This window comes from Pseudophryne corroboree, chromosome 5 (assembly GCF_028390025.1).
Source record: "Pseudophryne corroboree isolate aPseCor3 chromosome 5, aPseCor3.hap2, whole genome shotgun sequence".
NCBI classification, from domain to species: Eukaryota; Metazoa; Chordata; class Amphibia; order Anura; family Myobatrachidae; genus Pseudophryne; species Pseudophryne corroboree.
Genome location: NC_086448.1, coordinates 130348587 through 130369574, shown reverse-complemented (window position 1 = coordinate 130369574; position 20988 = coordinate 130348587). Strand labels below are relative to the sequence as shown.

At 48.8% G+C, this 20988-nt stretch overlaps 1 protein-coding gene across 1 annotated transcript in view; it reads right to left on the bottom strand.

Annotated features, from left to right (window-relative positions):
- NUP42 (nucleoporin 42) overlaps positions 1–20988 on the bottom strand; it is a 119034-nt gene that overhangs the window by 39293 nt on the left and 58753 nt on the right. The window contains exons 3-4 of the mRNA XM_063921718.1: positions 9862–9956; positions 7544–7620 (exon numbers count right to left, since the gene is read on the bottom strand). Coding sequence (XP_063777788.1) covers positions 7544–7620; positions 9862–9956 — 172 coding nt within the window. The remainder of the gene's footprint in view (positions 1–7543; positions 7621–9861; positions 9957–20988) is intronic.

The window sequence follows — 20988 nt, the reverse complement described above, 5'->3', positions numbered from 1 at the left end:
GAGAGAGTATGCTAGCACACACCAGAGCGCTATATAATTTAGGGATTAACACTATATTGAGTGAATTTTCCCCCCAATAGCTGCTTGTATATACAATATTGCGCCTAAATTAATGCCCCCCCCTCTCTTTTTAACCCTTTGAGCCTGCAAACTACAGGGGAGAGCCTGGGGAGCTGTCTTCCAGCTGCACTGTGAAGAGAAAATTGCGCAAGTGTGCTGAGGGAGATAGCTCCGCCCCTTTTTCGCGGACTTTTCTCCCGCTTTTTTATGGATTCTGGCAGGGGTATTTATCACATATATAGCCTCTGGGGCTATATATTGTGATATATTTGCCAGCCAAGGTGTTTTTATTGCTGCTCAGGGCGCCCCGCACCCTCAGTGACCGGAGTGTGAAGTGTGTATGAGGAGCAATGGCGCACAGCTGCAGTGCTGTGCGCTACCTTGGTGAAGACTGAAGTCTTCTGCCGCCGATTTTCCGGACCTCTTCTTGCTTCTGGCTCTGTAAGGGGGACGGCGGCGCGGCTCCGGGAATGAACACCAAGGCCAGTTCCATGCGGTCGATCCCTCTGGAGCTAATGGTGTCCAGTAGCCTAAGAAGCCCAAGCTAGCTGCAAGCAGGTAGGTTCGCTTCTTCTCCCCTTAGTCCCTCGATGCAGCGAGCCTGTTGCCAGCAGGTCTCACTGTAAAATAAAAAACCTAAAATAAACTTTCTTTCTAGGAGCTCAGGAGAGCCCCTAGTGTGCATCCAGCTCGGCCGGGCACAGAAATCTAACTGAGGTCTCGAGGAGGGTCTTAGTGGGAGGAGTCAGTGCACACCAGTAGTCTAAAAGCTTTCTTTAGTTGTGCCCAGTCTCCTGCGGAGCCGCTAATCCCCATGGTCCTTACGGAGTCCCCAGCATCCACTTAGGACGTTAGAGAAATATATCTAATTCCTTAGAATCAGAGAAAGTGACGCTAAGCTTCTGTGAGGAGAAAAACTGCTTTACTGCATCGTCTTCTACTGGGAGAATTCTACACATCCCTGATAGCAATTATAAGGGGCACAAGCCCTTGTGCAGGAGATGAATCCTCAATAATAGGGTCCAAACCCCCCCCCCCCTCCCTCCTCTCCCTCTTCATCAGTTACTGAGAGTAAGCAGGCAGCCCATGTGTATGTGCCCCTGAGCTAGGGAGAAGGGTCTGTCCTCTGCCTCTTGCAGCCAGGTCTGCTATACCACCTGCTGCAGTCCCTGTGTCTTATGACTATTTGCAGAGGGCTGAGAGAACATGTCAGCCATTCAGGGAGTTCAACCAGGATTGCTGGTTGAACTCCCTGAATGTAAAGTGGGCAGTCCGGCCAGTCGATGAGGCAATTCTTGCTCAATCGCGTCATCATAGCCACGCCCCCTGCAGTATAATGCCGGTAATAGCGGCAGTACACAGCGGGGGCGGGGCTTACATGACGAGATCCATCAGCCACGCCCCCGTTCCTTCTCTGGCCCACTCCCCTCTGTACGTCACTGCCCCGCCCGCTGCTGAGCCGAGCTGGATGCTCCATCCCGGAGAGAGCAGCCATAAAGTCGGCAACGATGAGCAAGCCTGTCCTTGATTGGTATGTGAGTAGGAGACCAAGAGAAAATAACCAGCACACCAAGCCTAGCAGACTAAGTTTTCACTGTGACTCAGTGGAACACCGGTGTTTTTTCCTTATGAGGACTCTATTTAAAAGTATAATAGCTGCTCTATCCCTTTCTAACACCCCTATACAGTATGTATCTGGAGTGTTGGAGGAGCAGTGTGCCTGCTGCTGGAAGCAGAGGAAGCCGCGAAGAAGCTGCTGGTCCCGCTGAGGTAACTCCGCCCCCTGCAATGGCGCCGGAGCTATACACTTATTTTTACACCAAAAGGAGACATTTGCCAGTATAAATAAGAATTTACTCACCGGTAATTCTATTTCTCGTAGTCCGTAGTGGATGCTGGGGACTCCGTAAGGACCATGGGGAATAGCGGCTCCGCAGGAGACTGGGCACAACTATAAAGAAAGCTTTAGACTACTGGTGTGCACTGGCTCCTCCCACCATGACCCTCCTCCAGACTTCAGTTAGGATACCGTGCCCAGAAGAGCTGACCCAATAAGGAAGGATTTTGAATCCCGGGTAAGACTCATACCAGCCACACCAATCACACCGTATAACTCGTGATACAATACCCAGTTAACAGTATGATAACAACTGAGCCTCTCAACAGATGGCTCAACAATAACCCTTTAGTTAAGCAATAACTATATACAAGTATTGCAGACAATCCGCACTTGGGATGGGCGCCCAGCATCCACTACGGACTACGAGAAATAGAATTACCGGTGAGTAAATTCTTATTTTCTCTAATGTCCTAAGTGGATGCTGGGGACTCCGTAAGGACCATGGGGATTATACCAAAGCTCCCAAACGGGCGGGAGAGTGCGGATGACTCTGCAGCACCGAATGGGCAAACTCTAGGTCCTCCTCAGCCAGGGTGTCAAACTTGTAGAATTTAGCAAACGTGTTTGACCCAGACCAAGTAGCTGCTCGGCATAGTTGAAGAGCCGCGACCCCTCGGGCAGCCGCCGAGATGAGCCCACCTTCCTTGTGGAATGGGCTTTCACCGATTTAGGATGCGGCAGTCCAGCCGCAGAATGTGCAAGCTGAATCGTACTACAGATCCAGCGAGCAATAGTCTGCTTTGAAGCAGGTGCACCCAACTTGTTGGGCGCATACAGGATAAAGAGCGAGTCAGTCTTTCTGACTCAAGCTGTCCTGGAAACATAGATTTGCAGGGCCCTGACTACGTCCAACAACTTGGAAGCCTCCAAGTCTGTAGTAGCTGCAGGCACCACGATAGGTTGGTTCAGATGAAACGCTGATACCACTTTGGAGAGAAACTGGGGACGAGTCCTCAATTCTGCCCTATCCATATGGAAAATCAGATAAGGGCTTTTACATGACAAAGCCGCCAATTCTGATACACGCCTGGCCGAAGCTAAGGCCAACAACATGACCACTTTCCACGTGAGATATTTCAAATCCACGGTTTTCAGTGGCTCAAACCAATGTGACTTTAGGAAATCCAACACCACGTTGAGATCCCAAGCTGCCACTGGAGGCACAAAAGGGTGCTGAATATGCAGCACTCCCTTAACAAAAGTCTGAACTTCAGGTAGTGAAGCCAGTTCTCTCTGGAAGAAAATCGATAGAGCCGAAATCTGGACCTTAATGGAACCCAATTTAAGGCCTATAGTCACCCCTGACTGTAGGAAGTGCAGGAAACGGCCCAGCTGAAATTCCTCCGTTGGGGCCTTCCTGGCCTCACACCACGCAACATATTTTCGCCATATGCGGTGATAATGGTTTGCGGTTACTTCTTTCCTAGCTTTAATCAGCGTAGGAATGACTTCCTCCAGAATGCCCTTTTCCTTCAGGATCCGGTGTTCAACCGCCATGCCGTCAAACGCAGCCGCGGTAAGTCTTGGAACAGACAGGGCCCCTGCTGCAGCAGGTCTTGTCTGAGCGGTAGAGGCCATGGGTCCTCTGAGATCATTTCTTGAAGTTCCGGGTACCAAGCTCTTCTTGGCCAATCCGGAACAATGAGTATAGTTCTTACTCCTCTTCTCCTTATTATCCTCAGTACCTTTGGTATGAGAGGAAGAGGAGGGAACACATAAACCGACCGGTACACCCACGGTGTCACTAGAGCGTCCACAGCTATCGCCTGCGGGTCCCTTGACCTGGCGCAGTACTTTTCTAGCTTTTTGTTGAGGCGGGACGCCATCATGTCCACCTGTGGCCTTTCCCAACGGTTTACAATCATTTGAAAGACTTCTGGATGAAGTCCCCACTCTCCCGGGTGGAGGTCGTGCCTGCTGAGGAAGTCTGCTTCCCAATTGTCCACTCCCGGAATGAACACTGCTGATAGTGCTAACACGTGATTTTCCGTCCATCGGAGAATCCTTGTGGCTTCTGCCATTGCCGTCCTGCTTCTCGTGCCGCCCTGTCGGTTTACATGGGCGACCGCCGTGATGTTGTCTGACTGGATCAGTACCGGCTGGTTTTGAAGCAGGGTTTTTGCCTGACTTAGGGCATTGTAAATGGCCCTCAGTTCCAGAATATTTATGTGCAGGGAAGTCTCCTGACTTGACCATAGTCCCTGGAAGTTTCTTCCCTGTGTGACTGCCCCCCAGCCTCGAAGGCTGGCATCCGTGGTCACCAGGACCCAGTCCTGTATGCAGAATCTGCGGCCCTCTTGAAGATGAGCACTCTGCAGCCACCACAGTAGAGACACCCTTGTCCTTGGAGTCAGGGTTATCAGCCGATGCATCTGAAGATGCGACCCGGACCACTTGTCCAACAGGTCCCACTGAAAGGTTCTTGCATGAAACCTGCCGAATGGAATTGCTTCGTAGGAAGCTACCATCTTTCCCAGGATCCGCGTGCAGTGATGCACCGACACCTGTTTTGGTTTTAGGAGGCCTCCGACTAGAGATGACAGCTCCTTGGCCTTCTCCTCCGGGAGAAACACTTTTTTCTGTTCTGTGTCCAGAACCATCCCCAGGAACAGTAGACGTGTCGTAGGGACCAGCTGTGACTTTGGAATGTTTAGAATCCAGCCGTGCTTTTGTAGCACCTCCCGAGATAGTGCTACCCCGACCAACAACTGCTCTCTGGACCTCGCCTTTACCAGGAGATCGTCCAAGAACGGGATAATTAAAACTCCCTTCTTTCGAAGGAGTATCATCATTTCGGCCATTACCTTGGTAAAGACCCTCGGAGCCGTGGATAGACCGAACGGCAACGTCTGGAATTGGTAATGACAATCCTGTACCACAAATCTGAGGTACTCCTGGTGAGGATGGTAAATGGGGACATGCAGGTAAGCATCCTTGATGTCCAGTGATACCATGTAATCCCCCCTCGTCCAGGCTTGCAATAACCGCCCTGAGCGATTCCATCTTGAACTTGAATTTTGTTATATATGTGCTCAAGGTTTTTAAATTTAAAATGGGTCTCACCGAACCGTCCGGTTTCGGTACCACAAACATTGTGGAATAGTAACCCCGTCCTTGTTGAAGTAGGGGTACCATTACCATCACCTTTTGTGAATACAGCTTGTGAATTGCCTGTAACACTGCCTCCCTGCCTGAGGGAGTGGTTGGCAAGGCAGATTTGAGGAAACGGCGGGGGGGGAGACGTCTCGAATTCCAGCTTGTACCCCTGAGATACTATCTGAAAAATCCAGGGATCCACTCGTGAGCGAGCCCACTGATTGCTGAAATATTTGAGACGGGCCCCCACCGTACCTGGCTCCGCCTGTGGAGCCCCAGCGTCATGCTGTGGACTTAGAGGAAGCGGGGGAGGACTTTTGCTCCTGGGAACTGGCTGTATGCTGCAGCTTTTTTCCCCTACCTCTGCCTCTGGGCAGAAAGGACGCGCCTTTAACCCGCTTGCCCCTATTGGGCCGAAAGGACTGTACCTGATAATACGGTGCTTTCTTTGGCTGTGAGGGAACATGGGGTAAAAATGTAGACTTCCCAGCTGTTGCTGTGGAAACGAGGTCCGAGAGACCATCCCCGAACAACTCCTCACCCTTATAAGGCAGAACTTCCATGTGCCTTTTGGAATCTGCATCACCTGTCCACTGCCGAGTCCATAACCCTCTCCTGGCAGAAATGGACATTGCACTAATTTTTGATGCCAGCCGGCAAATATCCCTCTGTGCATCCCTCATGTATAAAAGTGCATCTTTTATATGCTCTATGGTTAGCAATATAGTGTCCCTGTCTAGGGTATCAATATTTTCTGACAGGGAATCTGACCATGCAGCTGCAGCACTGCACATCCATGCTGAAGCAATAGCTGGTCTCAGTATAACACCTGTGTGTGTATATATAGATTTCAGGATAGCCTCCTGCTTTCTATCAGCAGATTCCTTCAGGGCGGCCGTATCCGGAGACGGTAGTGCCACCTTCTTTGACAAGCGTGTGAGCGCTTTATCCACTCTAGGGGATGTTTCCCAACGTGACCTATCCTCTGGCGGGAAAGGGTACGCCATTAGTAACCTCTTAGAAATTACCAGCTTCTTATCAGGGGAAGCCCACGCTTCTTCACACACTTCATTTAACTCCTCAGATGGAGGAAAAGCTACTGGTAGTTTTTTCTCTCCAAACATAATACCCTTTTTTGTGGTACCGGGGGTAACATCAGAAATGTGCAACACATTTTTCATTGCCTCAATCATGTAACGTGTGGCCCTACTGGAAGTTACATTAGTCTCATCATCGTCGACACTGGAGTCAGTATCCGTGTCGACATCTGTGTCTGCCATCTGAGGTAGCGGGCGTTTTAGAGCCCCTGATGGATTTTGAGACGCCTGGGCAGGCACAGGCTGAGAAGCCGACTGTCCCACATTTGGTATGTCGTCAAACCTTTTATGCAAGGAGTCGACACTGTCACGTAATTCCTTCCACAGCACCATCCACTCAGGTGTCGACCCCGCAGGGGGTGACATCACATTTACAGGCATCTGCTCCGCCTCCACATAAGCCTCCTCATCAAACATGTCGACACAGCCGCACCGACACACCGCAAACACACAGGGAATGCTCTGACAGAGGATAGGACCCACAAAGCCCTTTGGGGAGACAGAGCAGCAGATCTCACTGTAAAATAAAAAACCTAAATATACTTTCTTTCTAGGAGCTCAGGAGAGCCCCTAGTGTGCATCCAGCTCAGCCGGGCACAAGATACTAACTGAAGTCGGGAGGAGGGTCATGGTGGGAGGAGCCAGTGCACACCAGTAGTCTAAAGCTTTCTTTATAGTTATGCCCAGTCTCCTGCGGAGCCGCTATTCCCCATGGTCCTTACGGAGTCCCCAGCATCCACTTAGGACGTTAGAGAAACATAATATAAATACCTGTTTTCACAACCGCATGCCAGTGTACACAGGGGGCTATAGCAGGTCCCCTGAGAGGGTCCCGTATGCCGTGCCTGCATTCTGCCACACCATGAACCAGAAGACCCCCCCTAGCGGGGCCCCCGGTTTGTACTAACCACAGATGTCAACTTCAGGCTATTGTTAAGGGTGTGCGGCGTGCTGCGATTGTGACCGCAAAAGCGCAGTGCCCTGCTGTACAACAACCTCTCAGGACGGTGGTCCTGCAGAGGGGAAGCGGCTCCGACACCTCGCAAGGCCGGTGCATGTATGCTGTTGCCCAAACAGCATACTGAAAATAAAGATTTAAAAAGAAACTGAAGAAAAGCTCTCTGGAGCTTGCAGAGTGTGCATCCTCTCCTGAGGGCACTTTTTTCTAAACTGCCTGTGAAAGGGGGCATAGAGGGGAGGAGCCAGTACACCCAGTTGAAGAAATTTAAAGTGCACTGGCTCCTTTATCCATCGTCCTAGTTTACCCCAATATCCCTTATGGATGCTAGAAAAATACATTTACAGTCACCCTAGAGAACCCATTATTCTGTTTGTCATCAATTATTAACACTGCATTTAGAAAAAGCAAATACACATTTTTCCAATTTACATAGTTTGGAAGATGTCCTTGTTCCAAAGACGCATAACATTCCAGGCGAAGCTCTTCAGGCGAGATGTCTCCAAAACCTGTGACAAAAGGATAGAACACGTTCATTTCGCAAATTACAGATACACATTACCTCTTGAAAAGTTCCAACAGGAAAAAGGTTTATAAACAGGGGTTTAACCAAGACTGGGGAACCACTGCATCTTCTCCAACAACTGTGGATGTTTTTGATCTGTTTCTATATATAAAGATTTGTTTTTGAATGATTTGCTGTGCCGACTCTCAGATACTGTAAATTTTGTGTTGCCTCATATGTAAATAATGAGCAACAAGTTTTTAGTGTTTGGGCAACTGAAAGTTTACAGCCATCTTCATATAAGATAGATCAGAAGATCGACATCGGTATCGCTAAGCTTGCAATGCCGACAGGGGTGAGCAGGGGGCTGTTCGCCCCACTCCCCTCCCTTCTGCAGCCTAAACCTAACCCTACCTGTGGGTGCCTAACTATACCCCCCTCTCCCCCTTCTCGCAACCTACCCCTAAGCTCCCCCCCCACAGCCTAACCCTAACCTCCCTGTGGGGAGGCTAAAGTAACCCCTCCCCAGCCCTAAACCTAACCCAGGCGCTATAGGTCTCCACCTCTCTATAAAAAAAAAAAAAACTTCAAAACGAGCTCTCAAGACACTTCTTCACCAAACCCAGCCGTCTCTCATCCTAAGCCCTCTGTGACCCACGCTCACTTTCTACCCTATCTGTGTCACCCGTCTGTGTGCCCCCCCCCCCCCCTCTAGAATGTAAGCTTTCATGAGCAGGGTCCTCTTCCCTCAAGTGCTTTTAAGTCTCTTACTTAACCTATATACTTTTCAATACTCCCTTGATGGCACCAAATCAGTTTTCTGCCACCCCGATACTTATTTCAGTGCTGCGTACTGACGCAGCTATGTTTATATATCCTGTACTTGTCCTATATTGTATGGAATTGTAAGTCACTGTCTTCATGTTTTGCTTATTTGTTTACTCTGTAATTGGGCGCTGAGCATGTTTCGCCATATAAAGGATGATGATAATAATAATAATAATAATAATAATAATAATAATAATAATTCGGCATGCCGGATGTTGGGATTCCAGTGTCAGTCTCCTGACCATTGTGGGATTCCCGTGCCGGCATTGTGACAGGTTTCGGGTTTCCGGCGTCTGTATTCAGACAGTCGGGATCCCGACAGCAGGCAAATTAACCATGTCCTTTCTATTCAGGGGGTTTGCAGTCCATGTATAACACATTTGATACCACTTTTTCCTCCCATGAGAAATTTGGGAAGTGAGCTTTTTCAGGTGTCATGTTCCGTCCTTCATTAACATAAAGCGATATTGCTAGGTTTGACATGTAGCAGGAGCGACCAGCAATTGCGGGAGCCCGACATCGCACCCATGTGTACCCCAGCTATAGTAAATAGACACAAAACTGAGGAATAATGCAGCTATGGAGAAAAAAAGAGAGGTAGGACGGGAAATAAGGCTCCTACATGGTGTGACCCAATGCCCAGGGCAACTACCCTATGTCAGTGATTTGTGTTTTGGTTCATTCAAGTCTCCACCTGTTAAACTCTACAGGAATAAGCTTTTACAAAAGTAGACTGAACATAATAAAGCTAGCCCTCCCCCCACCGCTGACTCACTTCTTCAACCCTTGGTAATAACTGCCAGCTAATCTGTTTACAATTTTTAACAGAGAGTCCTAAAATACCACAAAACATAGTCCATAAACTTCTGGAGTTCCCCCTCAGTAGTCAGCATCTTCAGCAAGTCACACACCAGCCCCATGCTAGGCTTTCCACTGTGCATACTGAGCCCTCCAACTGCTTGTCTGCCCCTTACAGCTCTGTCCTGGGCCTCACCACATCTTATCAATCCTGTGGAGTAGGATCCCCTATTCCCAGGCCAGTACAAAAGGCCAACTAGCGCCACCTAGCTTGTTATTACAGAAATACAGCATGAAATATTTATTTTATGACTATTATTATTATTTTTATTAACAGTTTCTTATATAGCGCAGCAAATTCCGTTGCACTTTACAACTTGACACAATTAGAAGACAAAACTGGGTACAAACAAACAGTCATAGAGGTAGGAGGGCCCTGCTCGCAAGCTTACAATCTATGGGACATAACCAACTCTAGTAGCCAACAACATTGTTTAAGGAACCAGAGAAGACAGATAACAATAATTATACATAAAACTTATACACCAGCTCTATTTTACTTTGGCTCCAGGGGTTTCTTCCAGCTATGTGGACATCTGCTGCATTATCGCATGATTACCTGATATATTACACGTATCCTTTGAGGTCGAATAAGCAGAGAACTTCCACTGCCCAGAAGATTCCCAGTTGTCCAAGTCATGCAAGAGGTCATCACTATGAGGAGAGCAATAAGACTGGTTAAAGCACCAACGCTTGGCCACTGCATATACTGAAATACACTTGGCCTACTGACGTAGCTTTACATGTACCTGTTCACTATAGTCAGGTTTATTATAAAAGCCAAGTGTGCCCAAATTTCCTTGCGTTATATATGTAGGACTGTATTTTAGAGGCAATAAAATATGTGTACCTGCCTTAATCTCTGCCTTCATGCAGCAGGAAGCCAGAGTAAGGAACACTTGCACTTGGAAAATACAGAACACACATCTCCAATAAGGGAATAATAAGATTTTACTTACCGATAAATCTATTTCTCGGAGTCCGTAGTGGATGCTGGGGTTCCTGAAAGGACCATGGGGAATAGCGGCTCCGCAGGAGACAGGGCACAAAAAGTAAAGCTTTTCCAGATCAGGTGGTGTGCACTGGCTCCTCCCCCTATGACCCTCCTCCAGACTCCAGTTAGGTACTGTGCCCGGACGAGCGTACACAATAAGGGAGGATTTTGAATCCCGGGTAAGACTCATACCAGCCACACCAATCACACCGTACAACTTGTGATCTAAACCCAGTTAACAGTATGATAACAGCGGAGCCTCTGAAAGATGGCTTCCTTCAACAATAACCCGAATTAGTTAACAATAACTATGTACAATTATTGCAGATAATCCGCACTTGGGATGGGCGCCCAGCATCCACTACGGACTCCGAGAAATAGATTTATCGGTAAGTAAAATCTTATTTTCTCTATCGTCCTAGTGGATGCTGGGGTTCCTGAAAGGACCATGGGGATTATACCAAAGCTCCCAAACGGGCGGGAGAGTGCGGATGACTCTGCAGCACCGAATGAGAGAACTCCAGGTCCTCCTTAGCCAGAGTATCAAATTTGTAAAATTTTACAAACGTGTTCTCCCCTGACCACGTAGCTGCTCGGCAAAGTTGTAATGCCGAGACCCCTCGGGCAGCCGCCCAAGATGAGCCCACCTTCCTTGTGGAGTGGGCCTTTACAGATTTAGGCTGTGGCAGGCCTGCCACAGAATGTGCAAGTTGGATTGTGCTACAGATCCAACGAGCAATCGTCTGCTTAGACGCAGGAGCACCCATCTTGTTGGGTGCATACAATATAAACAACGAGTCAGATTTTCTGACGCCAGCTGTCCTTGCAATATATATTTCTCTATCGTCCTAAGTGGATGCTGGGGTTCCTGAAAGGACCATGGGGAATAGCGGCTCCGCAGGAGACAGGGCACAAAAAGTAAAGCTTTTACAGGTCAGGTGGTGTGCACTGGCTCCTCCCCCTATGACCCTCCTCCAGACTCCAGTTAGATTTTTGTGCCCGGCCGAGAAGGGTGCAATTCTAGGTGGCTCTCATAAAGAGCTGCTTAGAGAAGTTTAGCTTAGGTTTTTTATTTTACAGTGATTCCTGCTGGCAACAGGATCACTGCAACGAGGGACAGAGGGGAGAAGAAGTGAACTCACCTGCGTGCAGGATGGATTGGCTTCTTGGCTACTGGACATGAAGCTCCAGAGGGACGATCACAGGTACAGCCTGGATGGTCACCGGAGCCTCGCCGCCGGCCCCCTCGCAGATGCTGAAGCAAGAAGAGGTCCAGAATCGGCGGCTGAAGACTCCTGCAGTCTTCTAAAGGTAGCGCACAGCACTGCAGCTGTGCGCCATTTTCCTCTCAGCACACTTCACACGGCAGTCACTGAGGGTGCAGGGCGCTGGGGGGGGGCGCCCTGGGAGGCAAATGTAAACCTATATAAGGCTAAAAATACCTCACATATAGCCCCCAGAGGCTATATGGAGATATTTAACCCCTGCCTAAATACAATAAATAGCGGGAGACGAGCCCGCCGAAAAAGGGGCGGGGCCTATCTCCTCAGCACACAGCGCCATTTTCTCTCACAGAAAGGCTGGAGAGAAGGCTCCCAGGCTCTCCCCTGCACTGCACTACAGAAACAGGGTTTAAACAGAGAGGGGGGGCACTAAATTGGCGACATAAATATATTAAAGATGCTATAAGGGAGAAACACTTATATAAGGTTGTCCCTATGTAATTATAGCGTTTTTTTGGTGTGTGCTGGCAAACTCTCCCTCTGTCTCTCCAAAGGGCTAGTGGGGTCCTGTCCTCTGTCAGAGCATTCCCGGTGTGTGTGCTGTGTGTCGGTACGTGTGTGTCGACATGTATGAGGACGATGTTGGAGGAGGCGGAGCAATTGCCTATGATGGTGATGTCACTCTCTAGGGAGTCGACACCGGTATGGATGGCTTATTTAGGGAATTACGTGAGAATGTCAACACGCTGCAAGGTCGGTTGACGACATGAGACGGCCGACAAACAATTAGTACCGGTCCAGGCGTCTCAGAAACACCGTCAGGGGTTTTTAATAACGCCCATTTACCTCAGTCGGTCGACACAGACACAGACACCGACACTGAATCCAGTGTCGACGGTGAATAAACAAACGTATTCCTTATTAGGGCCACACGTTAAGGGCAATGAAGGAGGTGTTACATATTTCTGATACTACAAGTACCACAAAAAAGGGTATTATGTGGGAGTGAAAAAACTACCTGTAGTTTTTCCTGAATCAGATAAAATAAAATAAAGTGTGTGATGATGCGTGGGTTTACCCCGATAGCAAATATTGGCGTTATACCCTTTCCCGCCAGAAGTTAGGGCGCGTTGGGAATGAATAAGGCGCTCACACGCTTATCAAGTGGCGTTACCGTCGCCAGATACGGCCGCCCTCAAGGAGCCAGCTGATAGGCAGCTGGAAAAATATCCTAAAAAGTATATACACACATAAGGTGGTTATACTGCGACCAGCGATCGCCATCAGCCTGGAGATGCAGTGCTGGGTTGGCTTGGTCGGTTTCCCTGACTGAAAATATTTGATTGATATAGAGCATTTAATAGGATGCATTATATATTTATGTATGCGAGATGCACAGAGGGATATGTGCACTCTGGCATCAAAATAAGTGCGTGATCCATATCTCCCAGAAGATGTCATGGACACGACAGTGGTCAGGTGATACATATCCCATACGACACATGGAAGTATGGCCGTATAAAGGGAAAGAGTTATTTGGGGTCGGTCCAACGGACCTGGGGGTCTCGGCAACAGCTGGAAATCCAACCTTTTTACCCCAAGTTACATCTCAGCAGAAACAGACACCGTCTTTTCAGCCTCAATCCTTCCGTTCCCATGAGGGCAAGCGGGCAAAAGGCCAGTCATATCTGCCCAGACATAGAGGAAAGGGAAGTAGACTGCAGCAGACAGCTCCTTCCCAGGAAAGGAAGCCTTCCACCGCGTCTGCCAAGTCCCCAGCATGACGCTGGGGCCGTGTAAGCGGACTCAGGTTAGGTGGGGGTGTAGTCTCAAGAGTCTCAACGCGCAGTGGGATCACTCGCAAGTTGACCCCTGGATCGTACTAGTATTATCCCAGGGGTACAGATTGGAGAGTCGAGACATCTTTTCCTCGCAGGTTCCTGAAGTCTGCGTTACCAACGGCTCCCTCCAACAGGGAGGCAGTATTGGGAAAAATTCACAAGCTGTATTTCCAGCAGGTGATAATCAAAGTACCCCTCCTACAACAAGGAAAAGGGTATTAGTCTTCCACACTATATGGTGGTACTGAAGCCAGACGGCTTGGTGAGACATAGTCTAAATCTGAAATCTTTGAACACTTACATAAAGGTTCAAATCAAGATGGAGTCACTCAGAGCAGTGATAGCGAACCGGAAAGAAGGGGACTATATGGTGTCCCTGGACATCAAGGATTACCTCCATGTCCAAATTTGCCCTTCTCAACAAGGGTACATCGGGTTCGTGATACAGAACTGTCAATATCAGTTTCAAAAGTTGCCGTTGAATTATCCACGGCACCCCGGGCCTTTACCAAGGTAATGGCCGAAAAGATGACTCTCTTCAAAGAAAAGGGCATCTTAATTATCCCTTACTTGGACGATATCCTGAAAGGGGCAAGTTCCAGAGAACAGTTGGAGGTCGGAAACGAACTATCTAAAGTAGTTCTACGATAGCACGAGTGGATTCTAAATATTCCAAAAATCGCAGCTGTGTTTTCCGATGATACGTCTGCTGTTCCCAGGAATGATTCTGGGCATAGTCCAGAAAAAGGTATTTCTCCTGGAGGGGAAAGCCAGGGAGTTATCCGACCTAGTCAGAAACCTCCTAAAACCAGGCCAAGTATCAGTGCATTAATGCACAGGAGGCCTGGGAAAAATGGTGGCTTCTTACGAAGCGATTCCATTCGGCAGATCTCACGCAAAACATTTTCAGGGAGATTTGCTGGACGAATGGTCCGGATCGCATCTTCAGATGCATCAGCGGATAACCCTGTCTCCAAGGACAAGGGTATCTCTTCTGTGGTGGTTGCAGGAGGCTCATCTACTGGAGGGCCGCAGATTCGGCATACAGGATTGGATCCTGGTGACCACGGACGCCAGCCTGAGAGGCTGGGGAGCAGTCACACAGGGAAGAAACTTCCAGGGAGTGTGGACGAGCCTGGAAAAGTCTCTTCACATAAACATTCTGGAACTAAGAGCAATCTACAATGCTCTAAACCAGGCGGAACCTCTGCTTCAAGGAAGACCGGTGTTGATCCAGTCGGACAACATCACGGCAGTCGCCCATGTAAACAGACAGGGCGGCACAAGAAGCAGGAGTGCAATGGCAGAAGCTGCCAGGATCCTTCGCTGGGCGGAGAATCACGTGATAGCATTGTCAGCAGTATTCATCCCGGACGTGGACAACTGGGAAGCAGACTTCCTCAGCAGACACGATCTTCACCCGGGAGAGTGGGGACTTCATTCAGAAGTTTTCCTCATGATAATAAACCGTTGGGAAAAACCAATGGTGGACATGATGGCGTCTCGCCTCAACAAAAAACTGGACAGGTATTGCGCCAGGTCAAGAGATCCGCAGGCAATAGCTGTGGATGCGCTGGTAACACCTTGGGTGTACCAGTCGGTATATGTGTTTCCTCCTCTGCCTCTCATACCAAAGGTATTGAGGATTATACGGCAAAGAGGAGTAAGAACGATACTAGTGGCTCCGGATTGGCCAAGAAGGACTTGGTACCCGGAACTTCAAGAGATGGTCACGGACGATCCGTGGCCTCTACCTCTGAGAAGGGACCTGCCTCAGCAGGGTCCTTGTCTTTTTCAAGACTTACCGCGGCTGCGTTTGACGGCATGGCGGTTGAACGCCAGATTCTAAAAGAAAAAGGCATTCCTGAAGAAGTCATTCCTACCTTGATTAAGGCAAGGAAAGAAGTCACCGCAAAGCATTATCACCGCATTTGGCGGAAATATGTGGCATGGTGCGAGGGTCGGAATGCTCCGACGAAGGAATTTCAACTGGGTCGTTTCCTACATTTCCTGCAATCAGGATTGTCTATGGGTCTCAAATTGGGATCTATTAAGGTTCAAATTTCGGCCCTGTCTATATTCTTCCAAAAAGAATTGGCCTCAGTTCCTGAGGTCCAGACTTTTGTCAAAGGAGTACTGCATATACAGCCTCCTGTGGTGCCTCCGGTGGCACCGTGGGATCTAAATGTAGTTTTAGATTTCCTCAAATCCCATTGGTTTGAACCACTTAAGAAGGTGGATTTGAAATATCTCACATGGAAAGTGACTATGTTACTGGCCCTGGCTTCGGCCAGGAGAGTATCAGAACTGGCGGCTTTATCTTATAAAAGTCCTTATTTAAGTTTCCATTCAGATAGGGCAGAGCTGCGGACGCGTCCGCATTTTCTCCCGAAGGTGGTGTCAGCGTTTCACCTGAACCAGCCTATTGTAGTGCCTGCGGCTACAAACGACTTGGAAGACTCCAAGTTGTTGGACGTTGTCAGAGCTTTAAAGATATACATTTCAAGGACGGCTGGAGTCAGAAAATCTGACTCGCTGTTTATACTGTATGCACCCAACAAGTTGGGTGCACCTGCTTCTAAGCAGTCGATTGCTCGTTGGATTTGTAACACGATTCAACTTGCACATTCTGTGGCAGGCCTACCACAGCCTAATTCTGTTAAGGCCCATTCCACAAGGAAGGTGGGCTCATCCTGGGCGGCTGCCCGAGGGGTCTCGGCATTACAACTCTGCCGAGCAGCTACGTGGTCAGGGGAGAACACGTTTGTAAAATTTTACAAATTTGATACCCTGGCAAAAGAGGACCTGGAGTTCTCTCATTCGGTGCTGCAGAGTCATCCGCACTCTCCCGCCCGTTTGGGAGCTTTGGTATAATCCCCATGGTCCTTTCAGGAACCCCAGCATCCACTTAGGACGATAGAGAAAATAAGAATTTACTTACCGATAATTCTATTTCTCGGAGTCCGTAGTGGATGCTGGGCGCCCATCCCAAGTGCGGATTATCTGCAAGACTTGTACATAGTTATTGTTAACTATTTCGGGTTATTTTGTTTAGGGAGCCATCTTTCAGAGGCTCCTCTGTTATCATACTGTTAACTGGGTTTAGATCACAAGTTGTACGGTGTGATTGGTGTGGCTGGTATGAGTCTTACCCGGGATTCAAAATCCTCCCTTATTGTGTACGCTCGTCCGGGCACAGTACCTAACTGGAGTCTGGAGGAGGGTCATAGGGGGAGGAGCCAGTGCACACCACCTGACCTGTAAAAGCTTTACTTTTTGTGCCCTGTCTCCTGCGGAGCCGCTATTCCCCATGGTCCTTTCAGGAACCCCAGCATCCACTACGGACTCCGAGAAATAGAATTATCGGTAAGTAAATTCTTATTTTTTAATGCTCTGACAACGTCCAGTAACTTGGAGTCCTCCAAGTCACTTGTAGCCGCAGGCACTACAATAGGCTGGTTCAGATGAAATGCTGACACCACCTTAGGGAGAAAATGCGGACGAGTCCGCAGTTCTGCCCTGTCCGAATGGAAAATCAGATATGGGCTTTTGTAAGATAAAGCTGCCAGTTCTGACACTCTCCTGGCCGAAGCCAGGGCTAGAAGCATGGTCACTTTCCATGTGAGATATTTCAAATCCACCTTCTTTTGTGGTTCAAACCAATGAGATTTTAGAAAGTCCAAAACCACATTGAGATCCCACGGTGCCACTGGAGGCACCACAGGAGGCTGTATATGTAGCACTCCCTTAACAAAGGTCTGGACTTCAGGGACTGAAGCCAATTCTTTTTGAAAGAAAATCGACAGGGCCGAAATTTGAACCTTAATAGATCCCAATTTGAGACCCATAGACAATCCTGATTGCAGGAAATGTAGGAATCGACCCAGTTGAAATTCCTCCGTCGGAGCACTCCGATCTTCGCACCACGCAACATATTTTCGCCAAATTCGGTGATAATGTTGCACGGTTACTTCCTTCCTTGCTTTAATCAAAGTAGGAATAACTTCTTCCGGCATGCCTTTTTCCTTTAGGATCCGGCGTTCAACCGCCATGCCGTCAAACGCAGCCGCGGTAAGTCTTGAAACAGACAGGGACCCTGCTGAAGCAAGTCCCTCCTTAGAGGTAGAGGCCACGGATCTTCCGTGATCATCTCTTGAAGTTCCGGGTACCAAGTCCTTCTTGGCCAATCCGGAACCACTAGTATCGTCCTTACGCCTCTTTGCCGTATAATTCTCAATACTTTTGGTATGAGAGGCAGAGGAGGAAACACATACACCGACTGGTACACCCAAGGCGTTACCAGCGCGTCCACAGCTATTGCCTGCGGATCTCTTGACCTGGCGCAATACCTGTCCAGTTTTTTGTTGAGGCGAGACGCCATCATGTCCACCATTGGTCTTTCCCAACGGGTTACCAGCAAGTGGAAGACTTCTGGATGAAGTCCCCACTCTCCCGGGTGAAGATCGTGTCTGCTGAGGAAGTCTGCTTCCCAGTTGTCCACTCCCGGGATGAACACTGCTGACAGTGCTATCACATGATTCTCTGCCCAGCGAAGAATCCTTGCAGCTTCTGCCATTGCACTCCTGCTTCTTGTGCCGCCCTGTCTGTTCACATGGGCGACTGCCGTGATGTTGTCCGACTGGATCAACACCGGTTTTCCCTGAAGCAGAGGTTCTGCCTGGCTTAGAGCATTGTATATTGCTCTTAGTTCCAGAATGTTTATGTGAAGAGACGTTTCCAGGCTCGTCCATACTCCCTGGAAGTTTCTTCCTTGTGTGACTGCTCCCCAGCCTCTCAGGCTGGCGTCCGTGGTCACCAGGATCCAATCCTGTATGCCGAATCTGCGGCCCTCCAATAGATGAGCACTCTGCAACCACCACAGAAGAGACACCCTTGTCCTTGGAGACAGGGTTTATCCGCAGGTGCATCTGAAGATGCGACCCTGACCATTTGTCCAACAGATCCCTTTGGAAAATTCTTGCGTGGAATCTGCCGAATGGAATTGCTTCGTAAGAAGCCACCACTTTTCCCAGGACTCTTGTGCATTGATGTACAGACACTTTTCCTGGTTTTAGGAGGTTCCTGACAAGCTCGGATAACTCCTTGGCTTTTTCCTCCGGGAGAAAAACCTTTTTCTGAACCGTGTCCAGAATCATCCCTAGGAACAGCAGACGAGTTGTCGGCATTAACTGGGATTTTGGAATATTCAGAATCCAGCCGTGCTGTTTTAGCACTTCTTGAGACAGTGCTAATCCCATCTCTAGCTGTTCTCTGGACCTTGCCCTTATTAGGAGATCGTCCAAGTATGGGATAATTAATATGCCTTTTCTTCGAAGCAGAATCATCATCTCGGCCATTACCTTTTTAAAGACCCGAGGTGCCGTGGACAATCCGAACGGCAGCGTCTGAAACTGATAGTGACAGTTTTGTACAACGAACCTGAGGTACCCCTGGTGTGAGGGGTAAATTGGAACGTGGAGATACGCATCCTTGATGTCCAAGGATACCATAAAGTCCCCCTCTTCCAGGTTCGCTATCACTGCTCTGAGTGACTCCATCTTGAACTTGAACATCTTTATGTACAGGTTCAAGGACTTCAGATTTAGAATAGGCCTTACCGAGCCATCCGGCTTCGGTACCACAAAAAGAGTGGAATAATACCCCTTCCCTTGTTGTAGAAGAGGTACCTTGACTATCACCTGCTGAGAGTACAGCTTGTGAATGGCTTCCAAAACCGTCTCCCTTTCGGAGGGGGACGTTGGTAAAGCAGACTTCAGGAAACGGCGAGGTGGATCTGTCTCTAATTCCAACCTGTACCCCTGAGATATTATCTGCAGGATCCAGGGATCTACCTGCGAGTGAGCCCACTGCGCGCTGTAATTTTTGAGACGACCACCCACCGTCCCCGAGTCCGCTTGAGAAGCCCCAGCGTCATGCTGAGGCTTTTGTAGAAGCCGGGGAAGGCTTCTGTTCCTGGGAAGGAGCTGCCTGTTGCTGTCTCTTCCCTCGACCTCTGCCTCGTGGCAGATATGAATAGCCCTTTGCTCTCTTATTTTTAAAGGAACGAAAGGGCTGCGGTTGAAAAGTCGGTGCCTTTTTCTGTTGGGGAGTGACTTGAGGTAGAAAGGTGGATTTCCCGGCTGTAGCCGTGGCCACCAAATCTGATAGACCGACTCCAAATAACTCCTCCCCTTTATACGGCAAAACTTCCATATGTCGTTTTGAATCCGCATCGCCTGTCCACTGTCGCGTCCATAAAGCTCTTCTGGCCGAAATGGACATAGCACTTACCCGTGATGCCAGTGTGCAGATATCCCTCTGTGCATCACGCATATAAAGAAATGCATCCTTTATTTGTTCTAACGACAGTAAAATATTGTCCCTGTCCAGGGTATCAATATTTTCAATCAGGGACTCTGACCAAACTACCCCAGCACTGCACATCCAGGCAGTCGCTATAGCTGGTCGTAGTATAACACCTGCATGTGTGTATATACTTTTTTGGATATTTTCCATCCTCCTATCTGATGGATCTTTAAGTGCGGCCGTCTCAGGAGAGGGTAACGCCACTTGTTTAGATAAGCGTGTTAGCGCCTTGTCCACCCTAGGAGGTGTTTCCCAGCGCTCCCTAACCTCTGGCGGGAAAGGGTATAATGCCAATAATTTCTTTGAAATTATCAGCTTTTTATCAGGGGCAACCCACGCTTCATTACACACGTCATTTAATTCTTCTGATTCAGGAAAAACTATAGGTAGTTTTTTCACACCCCACATAATACCCTGTTTAGTGGTACCTGTAGTATCAGCTAAATGTAACGCCTCCTTCATTGCCAAAATCATATAACGTGTGGCCCTACTGGAAAATACGGTTGATTCGTCACCGTCACCACTGGAGTCAGTGCCTGTGTCTGGGTCTGTGTCGACCGACTGAGGCAAAGGGCGTTTCACAGCCCCTGACGGTGTTTGAGTCGCCTGGACAGGCACTAATTGATTGTCCGGCCGTCTCATGTTGTCAAACGACTGCTTTAGCGTGTTGACACTATCCCGTAGTTCCATAAATAAAGGCATCCATTCTGGTGTCGACTCCCTAGGGGGTGACATCCTCATATTTGGCAATTGCTCCGCCTCCACACCAATATCGTCCTCATACATGTCGACACACACGTACCGACACACAGCAGACACACAGGGAATGCTCCTAACGAAGACAGGACCCACTAGCCCTTTGGGGAGACAGAGGGAGAGTTTGCCAGCACACACCAAAAGCGCTATATATAACAGGGATAGCCTTATAATAAGTGCTCCCTTATAGCTGCTTTATATATATCAAAATATCGCCATAAATTTGCCCCCCCTCTCTGTTTTACCCTGTTTCTGTAGTGCAGTGCAGGGGAGAGACCTGGGAGCCGTCCTGACCAGCGGAGCTGTGAGAGGAAATGGCGCCGTGTGCTGAGGAGATAGGCCCCGCCCCTTTTCCGGCGGGCTCGTCTCCCGCTATTTAGTGAATCCAGGCAGGGGTTAAATATCTCCATATAGCCTCTGGGGGCTATATGTGAGGTATTTTTAGCCTTTATATAGGTTACATTTGCCTCCCAGGGCGCCCCCCCCCAGCGCCCTGCACCCTCAGT